Source organism: Triturus cristatus, chromosome 1_1, assembly GCF_964204655.1.
Source record: "Triturus cristatus chromosome 1_1, aTriCri1.1, whole genome shotgun sequence".
Classification (NCBI taxonomy): Eukaryota; Metazoa; Chordata; class Amphibia; order Caudata; family Salamandridae; genus Triturus; species Triturus cristatus.
Window position 1 is genome coordinate 163,187,072 of NC_140579.1, and position 24,504 is coordinate 163,211,575.

Sequence of the window (24,504 nt, forward strand, 5' to 3'; positions counted from 1 at the left end):
TGATACAAGGTGTACACTAGAATTAGTGACATCATATATCAGGCCAACTTCTCACAGCGGCCAGCTCTTAGGAGAGCTCCTGACGCCCGATCATCAATCTTCAACATCCTGCCTGACAGCACAACCCTGACTCTCCTAATGGGGGCCCCCAGTGGTGCTTGTGTGGTGGGTCCTCTCTGGACTCCCACGCGGCTCACGGTGGGCCACCGGGGCAGTCTTCCGATAATCACCGCATGGGGACCGGGAGCATCTTGATGGCAGCCAGAATGCTGTGACGCGACGGCTGGCATGGAGACCTACAGGCCCTCTTCCCTGCTGGCTCTACTGACCGGGAACTACCTGCTGGTGGCCTTAATTTTGTGGGAGGGAGCAAGATTCCTTTCACTCACTCAACTGCAACGGACGTACTGGCGCGGCCGCGCCATACCGGGCTACCGCCATACAAGACTGTGGGCTCCTGGCCAGGCCATGCAGTCGACCTAATCTCACAGACGGAGGAATGGGAACAGCTGTTGGGTCCCAAGTGGGTGCTTCTTCTTTTCCCCCTCCTCCTCCCATCGGCATGTCTGCCTCTCCTGATGAGCCTAGAGAAGGGAACCAGGTGGGTCTAGACGAGGTCCGAGGCCTGCCGCACTTTGAGCCTTTTTCTGGTTGCTGCCCTCCACCGCCTACTATCATACAGTGACTGCGGCTGCCCCACTGTATTGCGCTACCTGCCTGACGGGGCTGGGACGGGACTGGGCCACCCCTGGGAGAGGTTATAATGTGAGGGGTGGCTGCCCCCACTCTCCCCCTGCGCCATGCCAGCTGCGGTCTAAGTTTTGAGTATTTCCTCACCCAGGTGGAGCTGCAGGGGCGGTAGTGACGGACACCACTAGGGGGTGGCTGCAGCGGCTGAAGAGGAACTCCCTTTCTCTCCCCCCTCCCGCAGAGAGGGGGAGAATCCTGCTTGGACGTGCCCCCACCCCACATTGATTTTGTGGCCCCAGGGGACCATTCGCAGCGGCTCGTACACTTCTTTCTGCTTGCCCTCCCCTTCCTCTAGTAGACAAGCGATTATCCCACCTTTAGCCCCCCCCCCCCATCAAGGAACTCTTTGGGTTGCCACCTACCGACTGCTCGTGCTGCCTAGTAGGAAGCAAGTCAGCCTCTGGCAGACCCCACTGACCACCAGACTGATCTGCCTGGGGGACCATCGGGATATTGTGTGAACTTGAGCTAGGGCCCTATTTCATACATCTGCTTTGTAGTTGGGCTGAGCTGAAGGGGCTGTACCGTTGTGCCTGGCTATGGGCCGTGAAATGCCTCCTCCTCCCAAGGGTACTCAAATTAAAATGGACCAATACACATCGGTACCCGAGACTGAAAGCGCCCCTGGGGACTCTTCAACCGCATCCACAGCGCCAACGCCTGTTGATCTGTCAGCTATCCCGATAGGGATACAGGCCTCCGGGGAGGCGGTGAAGGATAAAATATAGGGTTTTTTTGACAATCTTTCCCTTCTGCGCCAAGACCTCCGTAGGGTAGCTGAAAGGGCCACGGAAGCAGGGCCACGGAAGCAGGAACACGGACATCGACAACTGGAGAGGAAGTGGGTACTCTCAAACGCCAAGTCTCTCAACTGCAGCCCTTACTGAAAGAGCTGAGGATGCTGAAAACCACTCTAGGCGGAACAACTTTTGCCTGATTAAGCTGCTGGAGGGGGTGGAAGGAACCAAAATGGACGATCTTCTGGAGGACTTGTTCCGCTCTTGTTTGCCAGCTGACAAACTGTCCCACTGTATTGTGGTGGAGCGTGCACATTGTGCTCTGACCAAAAAACCTCCCATTTAAGTCCTTCCTGGTCCAGTCATGGCACGTATCCTTAACCACCTTGGCTGCCCATCCTGAACGTAGATACACCAGTGCCAAAATCCTGATCTTCCCAGACTACACTAAAGCAGTCCAGCAGAAACACTGTACCTTCGAAGAGGTCAAGCAATAACTTGCACGCTCAACATCCGCTGTACTCTCCTCTTCCCGGCCAGACTCGAAGTTCTTTTTGCATCTTCCACCTTCTTCTTCGACACCCCTGAGCAGGTCTGGGAGTTGTCAACAGAGCAGGGACCACTGTGAATGGAGCATGGAGAATCAAAATGGAGTGGCAAGGAGTGAGCCACGGGACTCACCCTTGGGGCAGAGCCATCGCAGACGCTGCACTAAATCTAGGAGGCAGGAGCAGGCCCGGGGTAAAAGACGGACCTTCTTGAGCCATGGTCCGGCGGTGGGATCACATCATGCCCTAGACCAAGAGGCTTCGTAATCCGATACCCCAGCAATCTTCAAATCTAATGAGAGCTTGCCTGGCTCCGTGACTTTAATAAACACTATCTTTAATACAGGTGTGCTTGGACCCTGTGGTAGGGGATGGGGCTCCTTGGATGTGCACCTGGAGCGGATATCTACACTGTTTGTTGTCTACTTGACTTGATTGAGAGGTGGGGGTGTAGCCCGCATTTACACTAAACTAATCATTTACGGTTTCACTTTAATGCATTGCTGTCAGGCCAGATTATCCTGATATAGGCAAACAGAGCTACGGATCGTATATTTGTCTCCCTTCCCCCCACAGTTCATAGAAAATGTTCTTTATAAGGGCGACATGTGCTTCTGGGACAGAAGTATAGGGTGTTGGGTGTACAATGTTTGACTGTGCGGTTTTGATGTTTTTAATTTTCAGTTATTCACAACACAAGCGCTCAACAATTGTTTGCTACATCCTTGGGTTGGTTTCGGAAACACTGGCTCGCCTTCCGCTCTCGCCCCTTAGGGGCTTGGGTTACTCCAGATATCTTTATTTACAGTGCCATTATGGTTAAAGTCATATTATGGATCGTAAACTGTCTTCGGAACCATATTAAAAGATCAGCTGTTCTACGCTATATTAGACGACTCAAACCAGACGCAATGCTGCCCCACCTCATGGAAACTCACTGCTCTTTCCTGGGATGCTTCAGAAATTACTGCGTGCATTATGCATACGGGCTATGCCAGGGGTTAAAGATGAACAGTTATACTCCTTCATAAGACATTCCCTATAACAATCTCTACTGGGATTCTCAGGGGTGGTATGTTGGTAGAGAGGGGTGACTGGAAGCTAATTACTTACATTTTGTATCTTGCTATGGTGCCGTCCAATGTGGCGCTTTAAACAGTGGTATCTCATGGACCAGAAGTGCGCGGAATTTGTGGAACAGAAGATACAGATCTTCCACGAAAACCAAGGTTCCGTGGTCTCCCGCAGTACTTTATGGGCAGCAAGTAAGCCCTCCCTCCGAGGTGGTCTTAAGCAGTATGTGCAATGCGATGAGCGGCTACAGCAGGCATACATTACTGAGCTTGAAGCCCAATGCATTGCATCTGAAAACGCAATAGAGGGATCTTTGTTAGAGGACACTGCCCACTCACTGGAAATGGTGCGGGTTAAGCTCCATCAGATCTCCTTATAGGAGGCGCAACAATGTTGAAGGGCGTTTACTCAAAGAGTATATGCAACTGGGTGACAAATCAGGCAAGTTACTATACTGGCTAGCAACCCAGGAGGTTTCCAGTAGGGTGGTCCCAGCTATTAAAAATGATTCTGGTGCCCTGTGTAAGGAATTACCTGCCAATGGCCCAGTGTTTATAGCCTATTACCAAGACTTCTATGCGGCACACCCACCTCCTCTAGAGGAATCTCGTCACCCCCTTCTTGGGGATACTCCCCTACCAGCTATTCTCCCCTCCTTAGTGTGTGAACTAGATTTGCTGCTCTCTCGGAAGAGGCTGAACAGGCAATAACTGATTTCCAATCAGGAAGGACCCCCAGCCCAGACGGGTTACCTATTGAGTTTTTCCAAACGGTACCGTGATCTCTTGTCTCCACACTTAGTAGCCCTTTATGCCGATGCTCTGAAACGCAGTTCCTTTTCCTCAGATCTCAATGTCGTCACCATCATTGTCCTGCCCAAAGCTGGCCAACCGGCAGAACGCTGTTCATCATACCGCTCGATACCCCTCATTAATCCCGATATCAAGATAGCTGCAAAGGTGTTGGCATCCAGGATCAGCCAAACCCCCTCATATATGGTGCACCCAGGCTTGTGTGGCTTTAAGCCAGGTAGCAGTACCTGCCATTGCATTTGAAGGGTGCAGCAAGCCCTCTACAGAGCAACTCATTTGGGAGGAGAACTCGCTCTCCTCCGGATTGATTTTTAAAAGGCCTTTGATAAGGTCTCCAGCGGTACTTCAGCATGCCAGCTTCGGCCCTGTTTTCTGCAAGTTAGCAAAACTGCTTCATACCGCCCAGTCTGTGAGGTCCGAGTCAGAGGGATTCTCTCCTGACCATTCCCTATTCGTGGGGACACGCGTCAAGAGTCGTTGGCGCGCCTAATAAGATGCAACGCGCACGTTCAGGGATGGCGCAGAGGCATACAGAGACCGCACTGCCTTATATGCGGATGATGTTTTGCTTTTCCTAAATGACCCTCAGACAAAGGAACCCTGGTGTCTCAAGACCCTTTGGCTATTCGCAGAGGAATCAGGCATTCGGGTGAACGCTAACAAATGTGTCCTGGTTTCGGTGGTTGGTGATGCGATAGGAAGAATTTGGTGTCCCAATATCCCTATTAGACAGAACTCTTCAGTATCTTGGGGTCCACATCTCTTGTTTTCTGGACATGGCTTGGTCTCTTAATTTTCTCCCTCTTCAATTAACACTGGATTGAGATTCACATAAATGGAGCCATCTCCTATTCAACCCAATGGGGCGCATTGCCTTATTTAAGATGATGTTCCTGCTATGATACCTCTATGTCCTGGTGATTTATCCCTACCCCATATTCCCCAGGCATGGTCCCGCTCCCTCACCTCAAAATTAACTTTGAATGGCCTATGCATCAGCCAAGAAGTCGTCGTTTGGCGGAGACCTTCGTGCCCCAGACCTCTACGCCTATTATCTTGCCACTCATCTGGTCTGGTGAATGAGTGGCTCACTGTGGGGCTGAGATGATCCTGACTATCAACTTGAATAACATCTTCTGAGCTTTGACGGATTACTGTATCTTCTATATGGCGCCTCGTTGTCCACAGTGGTTCCGTCTTTGTGCCTCACCCTCTGGATGCGCCGCCTCTCAGGTATGACCTCTGTGGCAGGGCACCTGGTTCCGTCAGGTGGCCAGCCTTGCGGGTTTCTCCCACCGGGACCTCATTGGCATTACCTGCTTGGGTGACATTCCTAAAGAAGGGCTCCTGATGTCCTTGCAAGAGCTGCAGGAACAATATAGCTTGTCACGAACACAGCTTTTCGGTTACTTACAGATGTATCATGCCCTTTTAACTCACACCCCAGCTGATATGCAGATGCCTGAATACAGCCCTCTTGACGCAAACAAATTGATGGGTCGTCTAGGTAGGGAAGCAACATCGACAATTTATTGGTCCCTGCTAATCAATGCCCTGGATCACTCACATTTACGCCGTAGGAGGGAGGGCTGGGTGGGAGAATTAGAAGATTAAGACAGGAGAGAGGCCTGTCTTATCCTGCGGAAACTAGCTATTTTCGCTAGGCTGCAGATGGTCCTGGTCAACTATCTTCATGTTACCTACTTAACTACACGTCGCTTGAAGCAGATGGGGGAGCAAACTAATTGTGCACGCTGCCAAGCCCCAAATATTAATTTCCTTCCCATGGTATGGTCCTGTCCACGCCTAGAGCCCTTCTGGGAGGGAGTGACACTGGAGATCTCTGCGATCCTGGATCATAACATTGAATTGGGCCCCCGAGAGACATTACTGGGACTATTGGAGGGAATTGGTGAATCTTGTGCTGAGAGGAGAATGGGGGTGGTTTAGCTACTGGAAGCTCCCAGGGCCCCCACCCTGGAAATATGGCGGAGGGGTGTCGTCTAGTGTGTGCGCCAAGACCGACTCATCTACGAGGCCCGTGGTTGCCCTCAAAAACATGAAGATATGGGGAAAGTGATGTGAGCATTATAAACTGCTTTCATAAAGTTACATTGTGGTTGGGGGGCAGTCAGTACCCATTGTTCAAATTGTGGAATGCTATTTCATGATTTTACTTTTATGTGGATTATGTGGATGCAGCCGTGTATTACTAAATTTAATACAATTTGGTTGATATAAAAATTACAAATGCAAACAAAATGAGGTGGAGACTGGAAGGTGTAGAAATGATGGCCTTTCAATTGGATGTTAATGAATTAATTGGATGGCAATTAGAGAAACAATAGGTAGCAAGAAGTCCAGGTCAAACGCATTCAACTGATGCTCACCTCTAATTCTTTGTCGCTCAAAGACCCCACACTGCATAGACTCTGGTTGGATGACTCACTATTTAAAGGACCCTGAAACGAAAAGATAACATGTTAAGCCAGAGGGTCATAACATGTGCAGTGGTATTAAAGTTCAACCAAAAAAATACATGAAAACATACAGGATATTTCAGTTTAAGGTTCATGATTTATTGGTAATTACCTTGACATTTCTGCCGTTACTAACCCAGAATTCTACTTTCTCATTTTGATATTTATCCATATTTACTTTATAGTCCGTGAAAAAAGAAATATCATTTAGTATATTTCCACATGTGTCTAACTTCTGAGTGTACACTCATCTCAGTAGGCTTTAATGCAAGTCATCATATAAAATGAAAATGCACTTTCGTCTGAAAACATTAGCACTTTATTGGGAGCAAATCGATGAAACATAGGTTTTGTCAGAAAATCTCATTTAAAAAATAAAACTACCCTGTCCATAAGCACTGCTAGGGGAACTTCAGATAGTGTTTCACAACATGAATGTGTAAGAGAAAGAAAAACATACAACTGGGACTATTACTTCTATTCAAAAGAGGGAAATAACCCCTTTTCTTGAAAAATATATAAATAGGGAACACAAAAATGATAGACATTTATGAGAGGTAAAATGCAAAGACATTTTTCGCACAGTATTTTTTTCCAGAACAATTGGAAGTGCAGTTCTCCTAAATATCCACCCCATGAAATTGGTTGAAAATGGGAACCAAAACGGTCAGAGAATTATCCATTTAACACAATTCAGCAAGTGCAATGTTGCTCTTTCCTCTCAAAGAAATGTAAAGCATCAAGACAGGAACATGAAGCAAACTATTCAACTATTTGCTTTGTCATCAACTACAGATTCATACTGTAAAAGGCTTAACCTGTGAAACAATTTCCCACGGCATGCTTTCTCGAACTACGACAAAGTTCCATTTGCTATGAAGGTCAGAAGTCATAAATTGGTATTTTGTCGCTTTTACTAGTCTCAGCAGAAGTTTTGAACAAGCATCGGCATAGCCAATAGGTCTCGCTTTTGGGACCTTATAAGTATTTAGTTATGCAGCACAATATCCTTGGTGCAACAACAACTGTTGCATGGCTAAACACTTATAAGGTTCCAAAGGCGAGACCAATTGGCTATGCCTATGCTTGTTTTTCAGTAGTCCTCACTGTTTCAAAGAGGGCAGCAGTCACTCTGCTCCCAAGGGGTGCCTGAAGAGTAACTTATTATTTTTACCAGGTTATTATCATATAACCAACTTAAATGCACTGTGATGTTTCAACTTAGTAATTAGTTAAGATACCTTGCGAAGAAAAAGCATTTCAGCGAGAGCTGCAGCAACACGGGATGTGCCGTCTCACCCAGTCCAAGGGTCAACAACATGAAGAGAACTGGTTGAAAGGATCTTTTTTCAGACAGTGTGCAAACAGAGTAACACGGAGCTAATAAGTACATTTGTGAATGAGGTGCCTACCAAATAAAGGGGGAAATGTAAAGTGTCAAATAGACCTATCCAAAATCCCCTGAACTGAGCGATTTTAGGATTCTTATGTACAAATCCTACAAAAATCATGAAGGTGCACAATATTCTATGCACTTTTTATCAACCTATAGAACACAAACGGTTTTCAGTTAAACTCAATTATTTAAACAGCGCTTACTACAGTGGCTAGTTAGTTTCTAAGCAATCTCAAACTATTTCAGGACAAGGGAGTCACTGGAAAGCAAAGCAATTTACCCAGGACTAAAAAACAAGGTAAAGTATGGAATCGAGATTAGAACCAGTCTTTTGGAACTAAGCTGTTCAACTTAACTAGGCAGTATCTTCTATCCCGTAATAAGCTTTTATAGGACACTAAAAGACATAATTAAAAAATAAAAATCCAATGCAAATATATACTTGAACATTGCAAATTGTTTTGATAAATACGCGGTTATGAAAGTCTGCATGACAAAATAACTGCAATGGATGTTTCCATCCTAATTAATTCAAAATCTGTAACTGAGCCATCTTGGTAGCGTGACTAGTCTTTAACACATGCAGGTTTACCAGCTCTTCCTAAAACATAACAGAAATTATAAAACATACTTTGCACAACTGTAGACAGCCTTCCGCTCATTGTAGAGGTCTCGAACTGGCACTCAGATGAGCATTCTGATCTCAAATGAACGTGAAAACATTTTAAACCACAAAGAAGTGAACCTTACCCTATTTGCACGACTGTTCATCCGTGAATAAACTGCTTAACTGCATTTGAAATACGCATATTAAGCACACGCTGAAACGTTTGCTCCTATCCTTTTTGAAATAATGTGAACATCATTTAAAACCCGTTCTTTAATTGAGCGTGTAGCGTAAATGTACAAGGAAAATAGGTCCATGCCACAAATAAAACTGACAGAGGCAGGGTATATTCGCAAACTTTGCTTTAACTTGCACTAAGAAGTTCACTAAATACTCATGTCCTGATTCGCTAAAAACACTTATGCAAACTACACAGTGCACACTAACGTGCCCAAGAGGCAAGAATTCTTAGCATAAAGGAGCAAAAACAGCGTGAGCTCTAAAAATGCATATACATCCTGGATTAGTACTGGGGTTTTATTGTGAAGATGAGTATAAGGAAATTAAGCAAATGTTACCCATTGGCAACTCCTTATTACATAGCACCAGGAGACCTTCTGGGTGTAGTGCTGAGGAGGGCTCCCTACGGTAGATGCACTTCACAATCGGGTGCTGTGAGTACTGTATAGGAGGGAGCATGGTGTACCCTAAAGTTGTGCGTGATGGCGAGGCGAGTTTCCACATCACATCATGGCGCTACTTGGAGAGCACAGTATGGCAGTCTGTGGTGCACTGTGGTGTTGGGTTCCGAACGCATAATGATCTCTTAGCCGATAGCGTGTGGAATAATGCGCTACCAAAAGGGTTAGTAGTGCATAGCGATGCGTGAAGCTTTAGTGCAATGCCTGTACAAAAATGCCACCTGACTGGTAGCGTATAATATATCATGTGACTTTGTTTTGCACACACAGGAGAGACAGAGAGGTGTGAGAGTGTGCGTGTGTTAGTTATAAAATGCACATTGCGTGCCAGGCTGCTGGTAGAGCGTGGAGACGTAAATGCCTCTTACAGCGAATAGTGACGTTTTCCTTTGGTTCAGTACTGCTTGGTGTAGTCTGAAACCGGGCGAATCGGGTAGAAGAAACCAGTTTTGGCCACTGTATAGTGTTGTTTTAAGAGCACAGAAGTGTCCCTAAAAGTGTATCTGTGGTATTCTGGATGTTAGAGCAATGCCTTGCATGTGTCATCTGGTATCTCTAGCTCATTGTTATGATGTAGGAATGTTCTAACTGTTACCAAGGTTAGAGAATGTAATGGTTTGAAGGTGGGGGTTCTGGACCAGGGACGTGTGCAGTAATTAAGGAGCCAAGCTACAGGTTCAACTCTGGTGCAAACCGTCCTCAGTGCTTTCTCGTCTAGTTTTATTACGGTTTGAAAAACACTGAGCAGCGAATGCGCAAGGATTGTCTTTCATGCTATGCAGGGACAATCAAGGGGATATGCTTCGTTCGCCTGTGGAGTAAAATTCAACGGATTCACTCGCTTTACACTGGGGTTTCTGTTGCTATTGCTTGTAATGTACATTCTTTCACTTTGCTATAAGTATTTTTGTTAAAATTGCAGAACTCAAGTAGTGTGTCATTCTTTGAGGGGATACTGCCATAGTATAATTATTATATTATCTTGAGTGCAATGATTAAACTATGGTAAATTCTCTCATTTAAAAAAATAAATAAAGAAGAGGTAGAAGGAGCATCTTAGGTTTTAATTTCATGGTGTTTTATTAACATTCAACACGAATTGCAGGAACATTGGAAAGCATTATTTGACTTTGTAAAACCATGCAGAATGTGACTGCTCCTTTTTTTATCAGAACCAGGTGAACCCACTATCAAATGGAAGAAGTGGAAAAAAGTATTTGAGCGATATGCTAAAGTATGTGGTAGTAATCTAGGGGCAGAGAGGAAGACTGCTCTTCTCTTACATTGTCTCGGTTCGGAGGGACAAGATGTTTTTGATCATTTAGCTGATCTCTCGGCTGTTGAAAGCAGGGGACTAAATGAATATGAAGTTTGTATTAAAAAGTTGGATAATCATTATCTACCTAAAGTTAGCACAATACTAGAGCGTTATCAGTTCACCAAGAGGCTCCAAAATGAAGGTGAATCAGTTGAAGTTTATGTTACTCAGCTAAGGAAGCTTGCGTCTTCCTGTAGGTTTGACCAGCTATTGGAAGAGAGGATAAGGGATCAGTTTATGTTAGGATGCAACTTAGAGAAGGTTCGTGAAGAACTCTGGTTAAGAGATGAACCCTCTTTAGATGAGTTTTGCAGGTTGCGAAAAGAATTGAACATTCCTTAAAGTGTGTAGACACCTTGAAAAATGATGTGAAAGTCGCTGTTCAAATTGTGAAAGAAGTGAATGGTAGTAAAAACATGTCTAAATATGCTGATGCTGTTAAGAGTAAATCAAAAGCTTTCATTCCTAAATGCTTTAGGTGTGATAAACTTGGGCATTATGCGAATGACAAAAAATGTCCGACGTTGAAGGCAACTTGTGTGAAATGCAAGCGCAAGGGTCATCTTGCGGTTGTGTGTAAAACTAAAAATTCTACTGGCAATGTCAAAATGGTTGAGACTGAGCTTCAGGAAGAGGACTTTGTATGTGGTCAAATTGTTGTACAGATTCAAGCTGATGTACAACAAAATAATTCTGGGGAGCATAGATCTTCTCCTTTAGATGTAATTCAAATTGAAGGTTAGAGGACAAAAGTCTTGTTTGATTCTGGAGCTAAAATTACTATTATCTCAAAAGCATTTTTTCCGGAAAAGCTTGCTGGGAAGGTGAAATTACTTAAACCTGATATACGCCCTTTGGCTTATGGGGGTGAACCTATACCGCTGTGGGGGTATTTTGTAGGTTTAATTGAATATGGTGGAAGATATCTATCAGGGAAGGTGTATGTCTCCAAGAAGGGCGACAGTATTATTAGCTGGTTCCATCAAGCAGATTTGGGGGTTATGTTGGATCCAGGGAGTTCCACTCCTATTATTCTTAAACAAAACATTCAAACTGTTCATCTGAAATCTGAGGATAGTGTTTTGGGTGACATCAAAAGAAAATTTCCAAAAGTATTTAGAGAGGGTTTAGGATGTCAAAGATTTTAAACTGAATATACCGCTACGTCCGGTGTCAGGCAGCAGATAAGTTGCTGAGGCTTCAATTCCCCTCTGTCTTGCTGGAAGCAAGTCTCTCGTTCTCGAAGCGGAGGCAGAAGCTGCGGACTGAGCGGAGCAGAACGGTGCTGACTCCCGGAACAGTGACAGCCTCCCGAGCGGGTGGGCGAGGCGAGCTCAGGGAGGAGCGACCCAGCTGAGGCACAGAGGTGGGCCGCGAGGCAGAGCAGAGCACCGTGAGCTTCCAGCTAGCACTCGTGACGGAGGTTTCTGGAACGGCCAGTGCTGTGCTGTGGGGGGATTTAGTGGCCGTGGTCACACTCCTTTCTGCATCTCTTCGAGGTCCGCCGGAGCCGTGGTGGGGGATTTTACTTTGCCGCGTGTGTTACATGAAGCGGTAGACCTCGGTGGAGGCGAGCGCTGCCGAGTGCCTGCCCACCGCTAGCCCCCCTCGGAACATCTGAAGCCTTGATACTTGCCCCACGGAGGGGAGCAAAAAAAAAAAAAAACACTTGTGAAATCATTTTTGAACCGGAAACTTCAGCGGGCGGTGCTGCAGAACATTTGCCCACTGCTGTCCCTGCCTTTTTGAACAGGGCAGGAGACACAAATACTGAACACAGCATTTGCTCGCTGATCAGCCCACTGTTCTCAATAGCGGTCGGTGGGGGGTGTAGGCTGTGGCCGTGGCTGTCGGCTGACTGGCTGACTGGTGGCTTGTAACAGCGGTGGAGGTCTTGAGGCTGGTCTTTGTCGCGACCTGTGGTGCAGGGGGGTGGTTATCCATCCCTCCGCCCCTACCTGGTTCCCCGGTTGTTTGATCCCTTGACTACCTCCTGTTTACCTCCTGTTTACACGGCCCGACTTACGACTGCAGTGGACTTGCACCTCTACACCGCACCCCCACAGACCGGTGAGTGGCGACTTTTTTGTATCGGTCTATTACCTGCCCCCTGGAGTTCGGCATGGATTGTGGGCACTATGGTCATGACCACCGGCGGTTAATGCCCTAAGCCACAGCTCACAGTGGATAGTGCACCTTTCTAGTGCTCAGTATTACCGGTATCTGTGACTATAGAAGGGTACAGGCGTGTAGTTTATTCAAGCCTATTGCCCAAGTCTCAAGGACAGTAGGGGGTGTTTTGGGACACCAACTGAGACAGGTTACTACCAGGCCGGTTCTGCAGTAGAAAGTTGAACACAATCAGGAGCAATAAAGGTGTATTCTACAAATATTATGAGGTCAGGACGAGAGAGATCCATACTTCCACTAACAAAAAGGAAAAAGAAATTTCAAGGACCAACATCAAAAAATAAAGTAAAATCAGAAGGTGCGGTGCAGCCCTTAATTTCACCAGTATACAGAATGTTTGCAAAATCGACTAGTATACCAAATAAGTTTAACTTTTTAAAAGACCCGGCGGATGCAATGTTATCCCATTATGATGAGCAAGAAGGATGGGATCATCGGCTACCATCGCCAATCCCACCGTTTATTCACTCAGGTACCACAAATTTAAACTTAAAGAAAGATCAATTTAATATAGATCCCGTAACCTTTACTGGGCCACAGCAGGTCCAAGTACAAAAAGAACAAATGGAACAATCATGGGGGTCCATGATGGACCAGGAACTCCTGATGAACGGAGAACCTTTATTAAAACAGGACAAAAACTTCACAGAAACCACCGTGAAACAACTACTACAAAAATCTCCAGAGCAATCTCAGATCACCAGGGCCCAACAACCAATTGAGGTACAGGTAATAATCAACAAGCCCCCTTCAAACGTCTCTCAACACGTGGAACAACATGTGGATATAAGTGCAATTGATAATAAAACACAAACAATGACTTATACAGTATTGTCACCCACCATACAAAACGCCATAACAAACGAGGGTCCAGAAGAAAAAAATCAAGGAGGAGAAGGAGATGATGCCAACACCTGGTTGACTCATACTTCAGAGCACACAACTCTAAACAGCAGAGATAAAAATCAAACCCATCCAACAGCCAAAAGTGTAGCTTCCCTTAATAACTATCCGGTAAAGGACAATCAGGGCCAAACCACTAACATTACACATTCAGAAGCAACGACAGACGCAGGAACAATATGGGACATTTTCTTTAAAACATCCCAACTCACATTGGAGGCTTTGAACTATCAATCAAACAAGATGGATGTCCAAGTAGATCTGCTCAACATCATGGCAACAACAATATCCGGAATTGACCAAAAACTGGCTAACTTGAATAAGTTGATAACACGAGCCCAAGTATACGCAACCTCTTTAAACACAGACTGCGCTTGTGGGCCAACAATTGACAAATTGGCATCAATCCCGGAAGTGCTCACCAACCTTATTGAAGACCTAAAAATACAATCGATGCAAATAAACAGGCAATAGAATAACTCCAATAACTGAGCAAGTCAGCCAAGAAAATAGCTTAAAAAAAAGGATCGTACAAACTTAATCACTAACAAAAATATGGACCTAATAACTACCTTTCAAACAATAGAAACTAAAGGAACCCCCGATAAGGAAAAGGAACAGGAAAATCCAATTAGTAATACCAACGTAAACTTGTCACGACGAAAGAAGAAAAAATTAAAAAAACAATTAAAACGTCAAAAGACTTCACAAATTAGAAAGAGCTGGGTCAGTCCACTCACGGCTCCACGGAGGTTACAATTAACTCCCCCTCAAATCAGGAAAAGCAATCGTCAAACAAATTATACCCCATATTCATTAAGGCCCAAAAACAAAATAAATCCTTGGGTGAAGAAGATCATTCAGATAACGTAACATCAAAACCACTAGTGTTTCAGGTCCTAAAGCCCACCGAAAACGGCGGAGCAACAAAGAAAATTGTACAAACAACAACTGAAACTGCTAGAGACAAAACTGAATACGGGTTATTTAAGGAACCAACTGGATTGGGATCAAAAAAACGAAAAATTGTGCCCACTTATACTGACAACGTATCAGGTGAGACACATTGTAAAGAAACCTCACTCCCCGAACATGTGTTCGGTACATCACTAACACCTGCGTACACTAGAACTATGTGTAAAACAATCCTTCAACCGCAGTATAAATCGAAGGGGAGACACGATACATTGAACAGGGGGAATATATTAAGGCTGTTGCAACACATACCCTCACTATCTCATAAAAAGCGAGGATATAGTGAGTGTCCAATTTGAATTTAATGAGGAAGACCTCAGCAAAGAAGATACCATAGTGACATGGTCAAATCATCTTATGTCTGAAGTAGTGCTCATAGAAAAAGATATCTTTAAAAGCTGGGTTATTATTGTAAGTGCACCAGAACATGAAAGGTATCCATCAATTCTATTGGAGCCGGTAAACATAACTAAGCGCTCGATGACTATGAAAGAGCACCCACAGGGGATACTACGAGGGACTTCAAAAATAAACCTAGACGGAAACTACAAGAAGTTAACTATATCAGTAACGAGACAGGACGACACAACCATATGTAGGACAGTAAATGAAGATGGGCCACTGAAAACTCAAAGGAACGATCAATTTAGTAGGAGAAGCAGAGAGCTACAAAGTGGTACTCTCTATTCCTGATGACCAATTGGGCATATTAAATACTCTAGGGAATCAACAAGGGCCTTCCACTGCAATACCGATAATAACAAACGTCCAATACAACATACATCAAACATAAATCACCCACCAAACTCAAAATTATCTCTTGGAATGTGGCAGGATTACGTAAAGCACTTAAACACGAAACAGCAATAAAAATACTGCAGGAAGGAGATATCGTATGCCTCCAAGAGACTTGGGCCACAGATTATGTACACCTTGAAGGCTATGCTGGCTTCCATAAATTAGCAACCAAACCGAATCGATTTGGTAGACCCTCAGGGGGAATCTCAATTTATGTAAAACATACATAAAAGATAACAGTAAAAAGGGTAAAAATCGAGTCTGACGTGTTACAGGCGCTTGTAATAGAGGGAGAGAGGGACAGAGATGATAGTGCCTCAATCCTAGTTATAAACTTGTACTTAAACGCATACGGTCAGGAAAGATTGGAAGCCACAAAAAATACTATAACATTAATAAAGGAAATCATCCATAGCAAACCTCTATTGGCCAAAGTGATTGTAGGAGACTTTAATCTGCACCACCTGGGAACACACAAGAATGAAAGGCCGTGTCTAACTACTTCGGAAAGAGCTTTTAATTCCTTTTTGCAAAACTATGACCTAAAGTCCGCAAATGAAATCTGGAAAAGTTTGAATCCCAAACACCTGGGCATACCCACATTTAAAAACTGTTCCACAATTGACTATATCTTTTTATGCAGCCTTGTTGCTCAAAAAAGTCAATTTTGAAGTAAAATCTCACGAAACTAGTGACCACAAATTGCTACAGGTGGAATTAACCTTCAGCATTACACAGAGGGAACCAGTAACTGTAGTATCACACTCAACAGGGACTGAAGAACATACACTAGTTAAAAGGCTAAAATGGAACAAGCATCAGGTCAGGCTATTCAACGTATGCAAAGAAAAACAAGAGCGTAAAGACAAACATCCTGGAACTCAACCCAGTTTGGACAATTGGACAAGCTGGATTGGTACTCTAAAATCTATACTGGTCAACAGACATCAAGTCAGTCCATATGGAACAACAACGCATACCTCTCAATTCAGTTTCAATAACACAAAACTAAACACAATAACACGTAAACTAAAGAAGGCTAAAAGAGCACAAAGAATGGTAGGAACTCAAGCAACAAGGGATTTGAGTAAAGACTTATCCAAAAAGCGTAGACATTTGCTATGGTCACTTAAGCAAAATAAAATAGAGAAAGACTGGGTAACAATACATGAGCTTTCAAAACCACATAAACGTCAGCTCTGGCAATTCATAGCTAGCCTGGAGAAAGGAAAAGTAGACAGGCGTAATTCCGTACACGCAGATGCATGGCTGAGACACGTCGCGACTATCTATATCGAAAAAGTAAGCTCTACAGCCTTTGAAAGCTCCGAGATTTGTACCTCAATCAGTGCAAATAGAGACGAGGAGAACTCAGTGGAATGCCTGGGCAAAGAACAAATCTGTACCACAGTCATACAAGTAATAAAAAAGATAAGAAAAGATGGGGCACCCGGGCCCAATGGTCTTCCAGGAGCTATCTTTAGAGAAGACCCAGCTTATTGGGGGAACATTTTATCAGAACTTTTCATCGAATGTCGACTGAAAGCAAAGGTGCCTGACTCATGGCGAGGGTCATTTTTACACCCAATTTTCAAGAGAGGAGACAATACAGACCCAAAAAACTATAGATTAATCGCCCTCTTGGATATCGAAGGAAAAGCCTATGCTAGCACCTTACTGAATGAATTAAACACATGGATTAAAGAGAACGAAATCCTCCCCCCCTACCAGACCGGATTCCGTAAAGGTTGCTCCACAACCGATAACATTGTGGCCATGTCGTATCAAAGTCAGCAAGCAAATGGCAGAAACAACAAACCAGTTTTTGCTTGCTTTGTTGACTATTCAGCAGCCTTTGATGGGGTGCCCATACACAAGCTTTGGTTCAAACTGCGTAACTGGCACATCCCTGTAGGTCTCCTCAACGCCATTATCTCATTATACAGTAATACCTGGATTAAAGTGAAGTTAGCTGATAATACCACAACGAAGAAGTGCTTGACAAACCGAGGACTAAAACAGGGATGTGTACTTGCCCCTACATTGTTTAACCTATATACCGCAGACCTGGGGAAGAACCTTCACAATGCCAGCTTGATAACTCCTAAAATTGGAACTAACAAACTCCAAATATTACAATACGCAGATGATTTAGTGGTAATGGACCACACAAAAATTGGGCTACAAAGGGGCCTAGACGTCCTCAATAATTATAACGAAATAAATGAGCTTGTCATCAATGCTCAAAAAACAAAAGTAGTCATTTTTGGCAATCTCCCTGAAAAAGCCTTACTAAAATGGCACGTGGGCAAAGAAATTATTGCCACTGCAAAATCTTACAACTACCTCGGGTGCTGGTTAAGTGAAACAGGCAAAGCAACTTTACATCTCCACAAAATGAAGGCCAGGGCACAGTCAACAACTTATGCCCTATGCAAACTAAATGAGTTAATGCATAGTCCAACAACAGTCCCTATCAGAAAAGTAATACAAGCCAAAATTAGGGCAACGGCAGGCTATGCACAGCAGGCATTCCCAGGAAAAAAGGAAGCAATGTTGGACAAAGTACAATGCCTGGCCTACAAACGCATCTTCAAACTGCCCAAATACACTCGCAACAGCCTAATTCGTTTGGAATTCGGACTGAACCAACAAAGCAAAGAATGTTTGGGAATGCACGCAAAATACTACTATCAAGTTCTGACAGCCCCACCCGGAAGTTTAAAAAGCATGCTGAAGCCTATTTATGGAGGATCAATCAACCCGTGGCAATGCTATATGGAAAAAGCAGTGGCAACACTGAGTTTGGCAATTGAAAATTGGGACAAAGAATCCAATCCAATCCAAATTTTCTTTATTTCGGCCAATTAGGCCATAAAAGATGCAATCACACAATACATTTAAAACAATCAGTAAAAATACAAGCAATTAATAAAATCAGTAAAATCAGTATACAAAAGGTTACGGACATCTAGGCAATGGAATTCATTAAACAGAGCAGTTCTTATTTAAATTAGACCTTATATGCCACATAGCCGTTAAAAATTTTGCAACTGCAAAGACTATGTGCGGATCAGTGTTCGTTTTCAGTATTCTGTACACCTGCAGATGTCTCCTAATGCCCAGATTTCTGCATAGCGGGGCTAGCCAGTATCTTCTTGGTCTATTATAGGCTGGGCAAAAGAACACAATGTGGGTTTCTTCCTCATCATGAATGCAGCAGCCTGGACAGATTTTATCATTCTTTTTTGTCCAGTTGCTGGTAAAAATTTTAATAGGGAGAGTCCCTAGCCTCCATTGTATAAACAGTTTTCTAGATAAAATGGGAAAAATAATGTCCATAAATCCCTCAAACTGGTAATAGTCCTTGAAAGTCAAAAATCGATCAGTCAAGGTCCCTTTGTTAGATGCAGAGACCAGGGAGGCATAACGTTGCTCCCTGTATATACCCACAAGGCGTTTGCGAGAGACCCCAAGACAGCCTTGCTCGGGCGATTCCCATAATTCGGGGAGTCCCAGCCGATAGAGTTCTTTCTTTATGGAGGCTAGCCAGGTAATTTTATCGCAGGAATTCAGATTCATAACATGTACAAGCTCTTGCCTATAATGTGAAAGCTCAACAGTAGACCAGAGCCTATGCCAGAACCTTAATGGCATAAGTTCCAGGTCCTCTTTTATAGAGGGTAGACCCATGTCCATTCTTAGGGGAAGAAGGGGTGTGCCTCGGGGGAGGGCCAGGAGACGCCTTAAAAAATTGTTTTCTACATTAATAATTCCTGTGCCCGCCGTGTATCCCCAGAGTTCTCCACCATAGGATGCGGCTGCTTTGGCTTGCGACTTGTACATTACGACTGCCGGGCTGATTGGTTTGTAGGTGGAAGAATTTGCCACCTTCAGAATTCCCCCCGACAGTTGTGCAAGTTTCAAGCGACTGATTGCTACGTGAGGTTCCCATGATAGGTTCTCATGCAGCGTTACCCCTAGATACTGAAAGGTTTTTACTCTCTCCAGTGTTACTGAACTCAAGGATGGGTTTGGTCTAGTTTTGGCTGTAGGGTTGAATATCATAAACTTGGTCTTCCCTGTGTTTATTTCCAGGCCATGTTGGCTACAGAAAAGGCCAAAACCATCTAAAATCCGTTGGATCCCCATCGGAGATTTGGACAGCAGGAGGGTATCATCCGCGAACATAATGGCCGGTACCCTCCTGCCGGCCAGAGACGGGGCATCATTATCATGAACGTTGTCAAGATATGCTATTACGTTGTTAACGTAGAGGCAGAACAGGGTCGGGGCAAGAACACAACCCTGTCTGACCCCTCTATGAACTGGAAATTTAGATGTCAGCGCACCCGTCCTTCCATACCTGACCTGTGCAAAATTGTTTTCATGGAGCCTAATAATGGCATTTAATAGATGAAGTGGAACTCCCAGCCCCATTAATGTCTCCCATAGTTTCTTCCTGGGGACCAGGTCGAAAGCTGACCTCAAGTCCACGAACACCATGTACAGCCTTCCCCTCTCAATGATCACAGTTTTCCAATATAGGAGTACGAGGCGGAAGATCTGATCCATGGTGGACGTGTTTTTCCTGAAGCCAGCTTGTAAGGGGCTGAGAATTTTATTTTCCTCCATCCACTCCGTGAGGTGGTTTAGGAGTAGGCGCGAGTAAATTTTCTGGGGGACGTCTATGAGACTTATCGGCCTGTAGTTGGCTGGGAGTAGAGGAGAACCCTTTTTAAAAATGGGTACTATCTCAGCCCCCAGCCAAGTACAAGGAATCTCCATCCCACCCAGAATGGCGTTAAAGAGTGTGAGAAGATAAGGACCCCATATGTCTGCGTATGAACGAAAAAGATCGCCAGGCAACCTATCAAGACCAGGGGCCTTTCCCCTCGACAGGGCTAGAATAACACTGACCACCTCAGAAAGAGTAAATTCCAGGGCTGCTACTGGGGCAGGAACAACGGTAAAAACCGTGTCCCTTCCACCATCAATTTGAGGTGGTTCCTGGTATAGTTGGCCAAAATGGGCCTCCCAAACGGATGCTGCAATATTTGGCTCTATTGCAGCTTTGGGATCTGGCATACCAGTGTTCACCAGGGACCAAAATTTCCTCAGATCTTTCGCTTCCAGTGCTGATGTTAAATCCTGCCATTTGTTCCAGTCCCAGTCAGCTCGCGCCACTGCCATGGTTTTCTTGTAAATCCGTCTAAGCTCAACAAGTTTGCGCTTGTCCGATCCTTTTTTAACACACTTCAAAAGTTCGGACTTAGCCTTTTTACAAGATGCATTATACCAGGTTGGAGTTCGAGTTGTATTTTTCCTTAAGGGTAACACTGGGTAAAAGACCTCGCCTAAAAGGGCCACCAATTCTTCATGTATGTGGGCTAGTTTCTTGTTGAATTCCAAGTTTCTTGGCTGCGAGATTAGATTGTCCGTTTCTATTAGCTTCGGGAGTGCTAGCCGAAAAATTTTACTTAGGGACTCTTCTGAGCTCGCCAGTTTCCCCCATTTGATCCTACGTCTATTGGAACTAATTAGCAAGTTCCCAGGATCTGTACTGGGCTCAACGGCAAGTGATCGAGCAGTACCTTTAGGGTGCGCCATATACATTACAAGAGCATTATGATCACTGTCCGTTCTTGCTATTATTCTGAAGTCCTGGATCATGGGCCAGAGACTAATGTCTACAAAAATATAATCTAACCTAGATTCGTGGTTCACCCTATTAAAAGTACATGCAGAGGGGGTATCTGAGGTACTGCGACCATTGCATGCCCTTAAGGAGAAGTTTAGCGTTAAGGACAGAATTTGTACTACTAAGGGAGACCAGATTTTAACATATGGGGATTGGCAACGCGGAACACCCCAGAGGTCATCTTCCGCTACGAGGGCTCCTTCCTTAAGGCCTTCTAAGGGCTCAAAGTGGCAGTTCAAGTCGCCTCCCAAGACTATCTTAAAGTCATTAGGGAGGGTGGCCAGAAAGCAAGTAAGATCATCAAGTGTGGGAGATTCCATGGCCAGCTTGGTGGGACGGGAGTATACATTAATTATTGCTAAACTCGAAGCATTAGGCCACCTGAGTAGGACACACTGAATATCCTGCGAATGCGTCAGTAAACTCTCCGCATCACACCCAATGTGACTAGCTACCCAGATCGCCAATCCTCCGGAGGGCCTCCCTCTACCTGACCAGATCGCGTTTATTTCAAACACAGCATACCCCACTCTAGATAATGGTTCCCTTGCCCATGTCTCTTGAAAGAGGCAGATGTCGCTATTGGCTATCAGGGAGTCCCAGTCGCTCGTGTCAAGTTTATTGGCAATGCCAGCGACATTCCAGGAGAGAACCTTTAAGGAATCGTCAAGCGGGTCTGGATCACTTCCACCACTTTTAAGCGGGGCAGCATCCATTGGTGGAATCATAAGCCTGGGCAAAGATATTTCCAAAGTAGATGGTTCCATCGGGTCTGCTTTTTGATGTGTTGGGACTGGCAATTTTAACTTGTTATTAGTGCCGCCCAAGATAGTTATGATTTTGGATGGATCGGTTTCTTCACCGTGGGGGTTAATAGATGTCAAATTCTCCCCTCGAGGGGCACCATATTCTTGAATGGCGATGTCTATTTCGCATCCGCCATGCCCCTGACCCTTAAAAAGTCAATCTATCTGTTCAAGGCAGCTGTATCTATTAGGATGCAAAAAGTTACCAAAGTTGGTACTGGGAGCATTACGGGTGGGCCTGGCTCTGCGGCCATCAGCAGCAGGTCCAACCCGGGTCCAACCAATGTCATTGTTCAAAATTGGCTTATAAATATTAGGATAAAAATATGACAGGTGGACCACTTCAATAGATGTAGACCCTGTGTTCCCAGTCCAATTGCAAATATAGGGCACGATTTTGGGGTTCCTAAAGTTTACAATTATGCAGTCACCAACACATTTCTTATCGGTATGACCGATCCATGGGACTCTTCTAACCATGAGAATTTCTCCCTTAGTATTAGGTGGTAGTGGCCTGTGAGTATTAAGCCAGCTAGTGACCTTGTTGTGTAAAGAGTCATAAGGTTCCACCACGGTTCCCTCGAACGAGGGTACTCCCTTTAAGACAGCGGAATAGGCAGCAGCCTCAGGAGGCAAATTTATCACTTTGCGCCAATTTTGTTGGCTGTCTTGCCTGTCTGTAGGGTTCCTTGCGTCGTTTAAAGATTTTTCCTGATCAGAACCAGAGGCCGGACCGGATGAGTTCGGCCTACTGGTAGATCCTGTGACGGATTGGTGGTTACTGGGTAGTGCGGGAACGGATTTTGACAAAGAAACTGGCTGCACATTTTCCAATGAGGTGACTGTCAGAGGTGCAGGGGACGAGGTGATAGAATTTAAAGGTAGGTTAGGTAAATTAGGAGTCCCTATGGAGTGCCCAACTACTGCGTGCGTACCTGCTCTTTGGTCTGAGACTAAGCCTAGTAATCCCCTGCGCAAATCTGTTAGGCAGATTTCTATATTGGCCAAACGGTCTTCTAGGGGATTAAGCAATTCCCTCAGTAGAGTGCGTAAACCAGTGAACATACTATCATACATCCCGGCAGCAATTTGTTGGCTAGATGGATTTTTTGCCGGGGTGTGTTGGTGCAGGGCTTCGTGTTTACGGGATGGAACCGGCCCTTTGCTAGCTATGTCCTGTTTAGTTCCCCTAGCCCTAGAGTTGGCTTTAGTAGCTTTAGAATTTCCCCCCCTGGTTTTATAGGCCCTTTTGTCCATTTTCGGGATTGCTCCCTCCTTCTCCCGCTGTGTGGGCTGGGTCAGGTCCTTGGTATTGCTTGTGGTCAGCTCAGTGGCAACTACCTCAGCAGTGGTGTGTACTGTGGGGCCCTTGCAGTTTGGAAGAGGTAGTAAACTAAGCTCTGCATGCTCAGAATTATCACAGTCAGTGGAGGAGGTAATGGAGCAGTTAATAACAGATGAGTCTGGGAGAACAGGCAGCCCAACTACCCCCCCTACCGGATGTGTTATGGGATTTGGTGGCTTGACGGGGGTGGTAACGTGTGCGATGGGTCCCAGGGAGGATCTCCTCACCCAGTCTATTTCTTGGGAGATGCGTCTTTCAAGAATGGAAATCTCATCCACAAGAAGGGACCCAGCTTTAGCAAAGTACGTATCCAGTGTACCTGTTGGCCTTCCCATCGCCATAGCACTCTTGCTCCTGGTTTCTCTCGTCGTCATAATGTCACCGACAGCACCTGGGATGTAGTGGAATGCAGACAGGCTGAGGTGCCCCACGCCCTCCCTCGTCCGTACTCGAACGGCCTCAAACGGCCCGCTCTTAGCCCGGTCTTCGCTCCGGGCGCGTTCCGCTGGCGCGTTCGGGGGATAGGCTTATACTAGGGGGAGGGGTCGATAAAGGGGCGGGGCCGGGAAGAGTCACCAGGTGTGCCGAGTAAGTTTGTCAGAGAGCACCCTGGTCCTCGCAGTCCCGGCCTCTGAAGCTCCGCAACGGCCTCTCCGCAGGCAGCGCGACTTCCCCTCCAGTCGGCGTAGCAGCAACAGGACACAGACCAGCTCCGAGGTATCCCACAGTCCGTGACAGGTTCAGCGAGCGGCACCCGCGCAGCGGGGGCCGCGAGGAGTGTTATTGGCAATAGGGGCGGGGCCGGGAAGAGTCACCAGGTGTGCCGAGTAAGTTTGTCAGAGAGCACCCTGGTCCTCGCAGTCCCGGCCTCTGAAGCTCCGCAACGGCCTCTCCGCAGGCAGCGCGACTTCCCCTCCAGTCGGCGTAGCAGCAACAGGACACAGACCAGCTCCGAGGTATCCCACAGTCCGTGACAGGTTCAGCGAGCGGCAACCGCGCAGCGGGGGCCGCGAGGAGTGTTATTGGCAATAGGGGCGGGGCCGGGAAGAGTCACCAGGTGTGCCGAGTAAGTTTGTCAGAGAGCACCCTGGTCCTCGCAGTCCCGGCCTCTGAAGCTCCGCAACGGCCTCTCCGCAGGCAGCGCGACTTCCCCTCCAGTCGGCGTAGCAGCAACAGGACACAGACCAGCTCCAAGGTATCCCACAGTCCGTGACAGGTTCAGCGAGCGGCACCCCAAAGAATCTATAAATTATCTGGCCATTAAAAACTCAATTAACAAACAATGTTACCAACTGTCCCATACAAACGACCTAGCGGCACATGTCACGAGAATAGGTTCTCTTGGGCGGTCAACATCCTATGC

The 24,504-nt window shown here is 45.6% G+C and overlaps 1 protein-coding gene across 4 annotated transcripts in view; it reads right to left on the bottom strand.

Moving 5' to 3' along the window:
- The window catches only part of TLK2 (tousled like kinase 2), a 2,417,851-nt gene that overhangs the window by 1,949,089 nt on the left and 444,258 nt on the right, over positions 1-24,504 (bottom strand). For all 4 annotated transcript variants that reach the window (XR_014968435.1, XM_085624076.1, XM_085624079.1 and 1 more), the window contains one exon: positions 6,312-6,383. Coding sequence is in view for 2 of the 4 variants with exons in the window: in XM_085624076.1 (XP_085480202.1) it covers positions 6,312-6,383 (72 nt within the window). In the remaining 2 variants the exon portion in view is untranslated. The remainder of the gene's footprint in view (positions 1-6,311; positions 6,384-24,504) is intronic.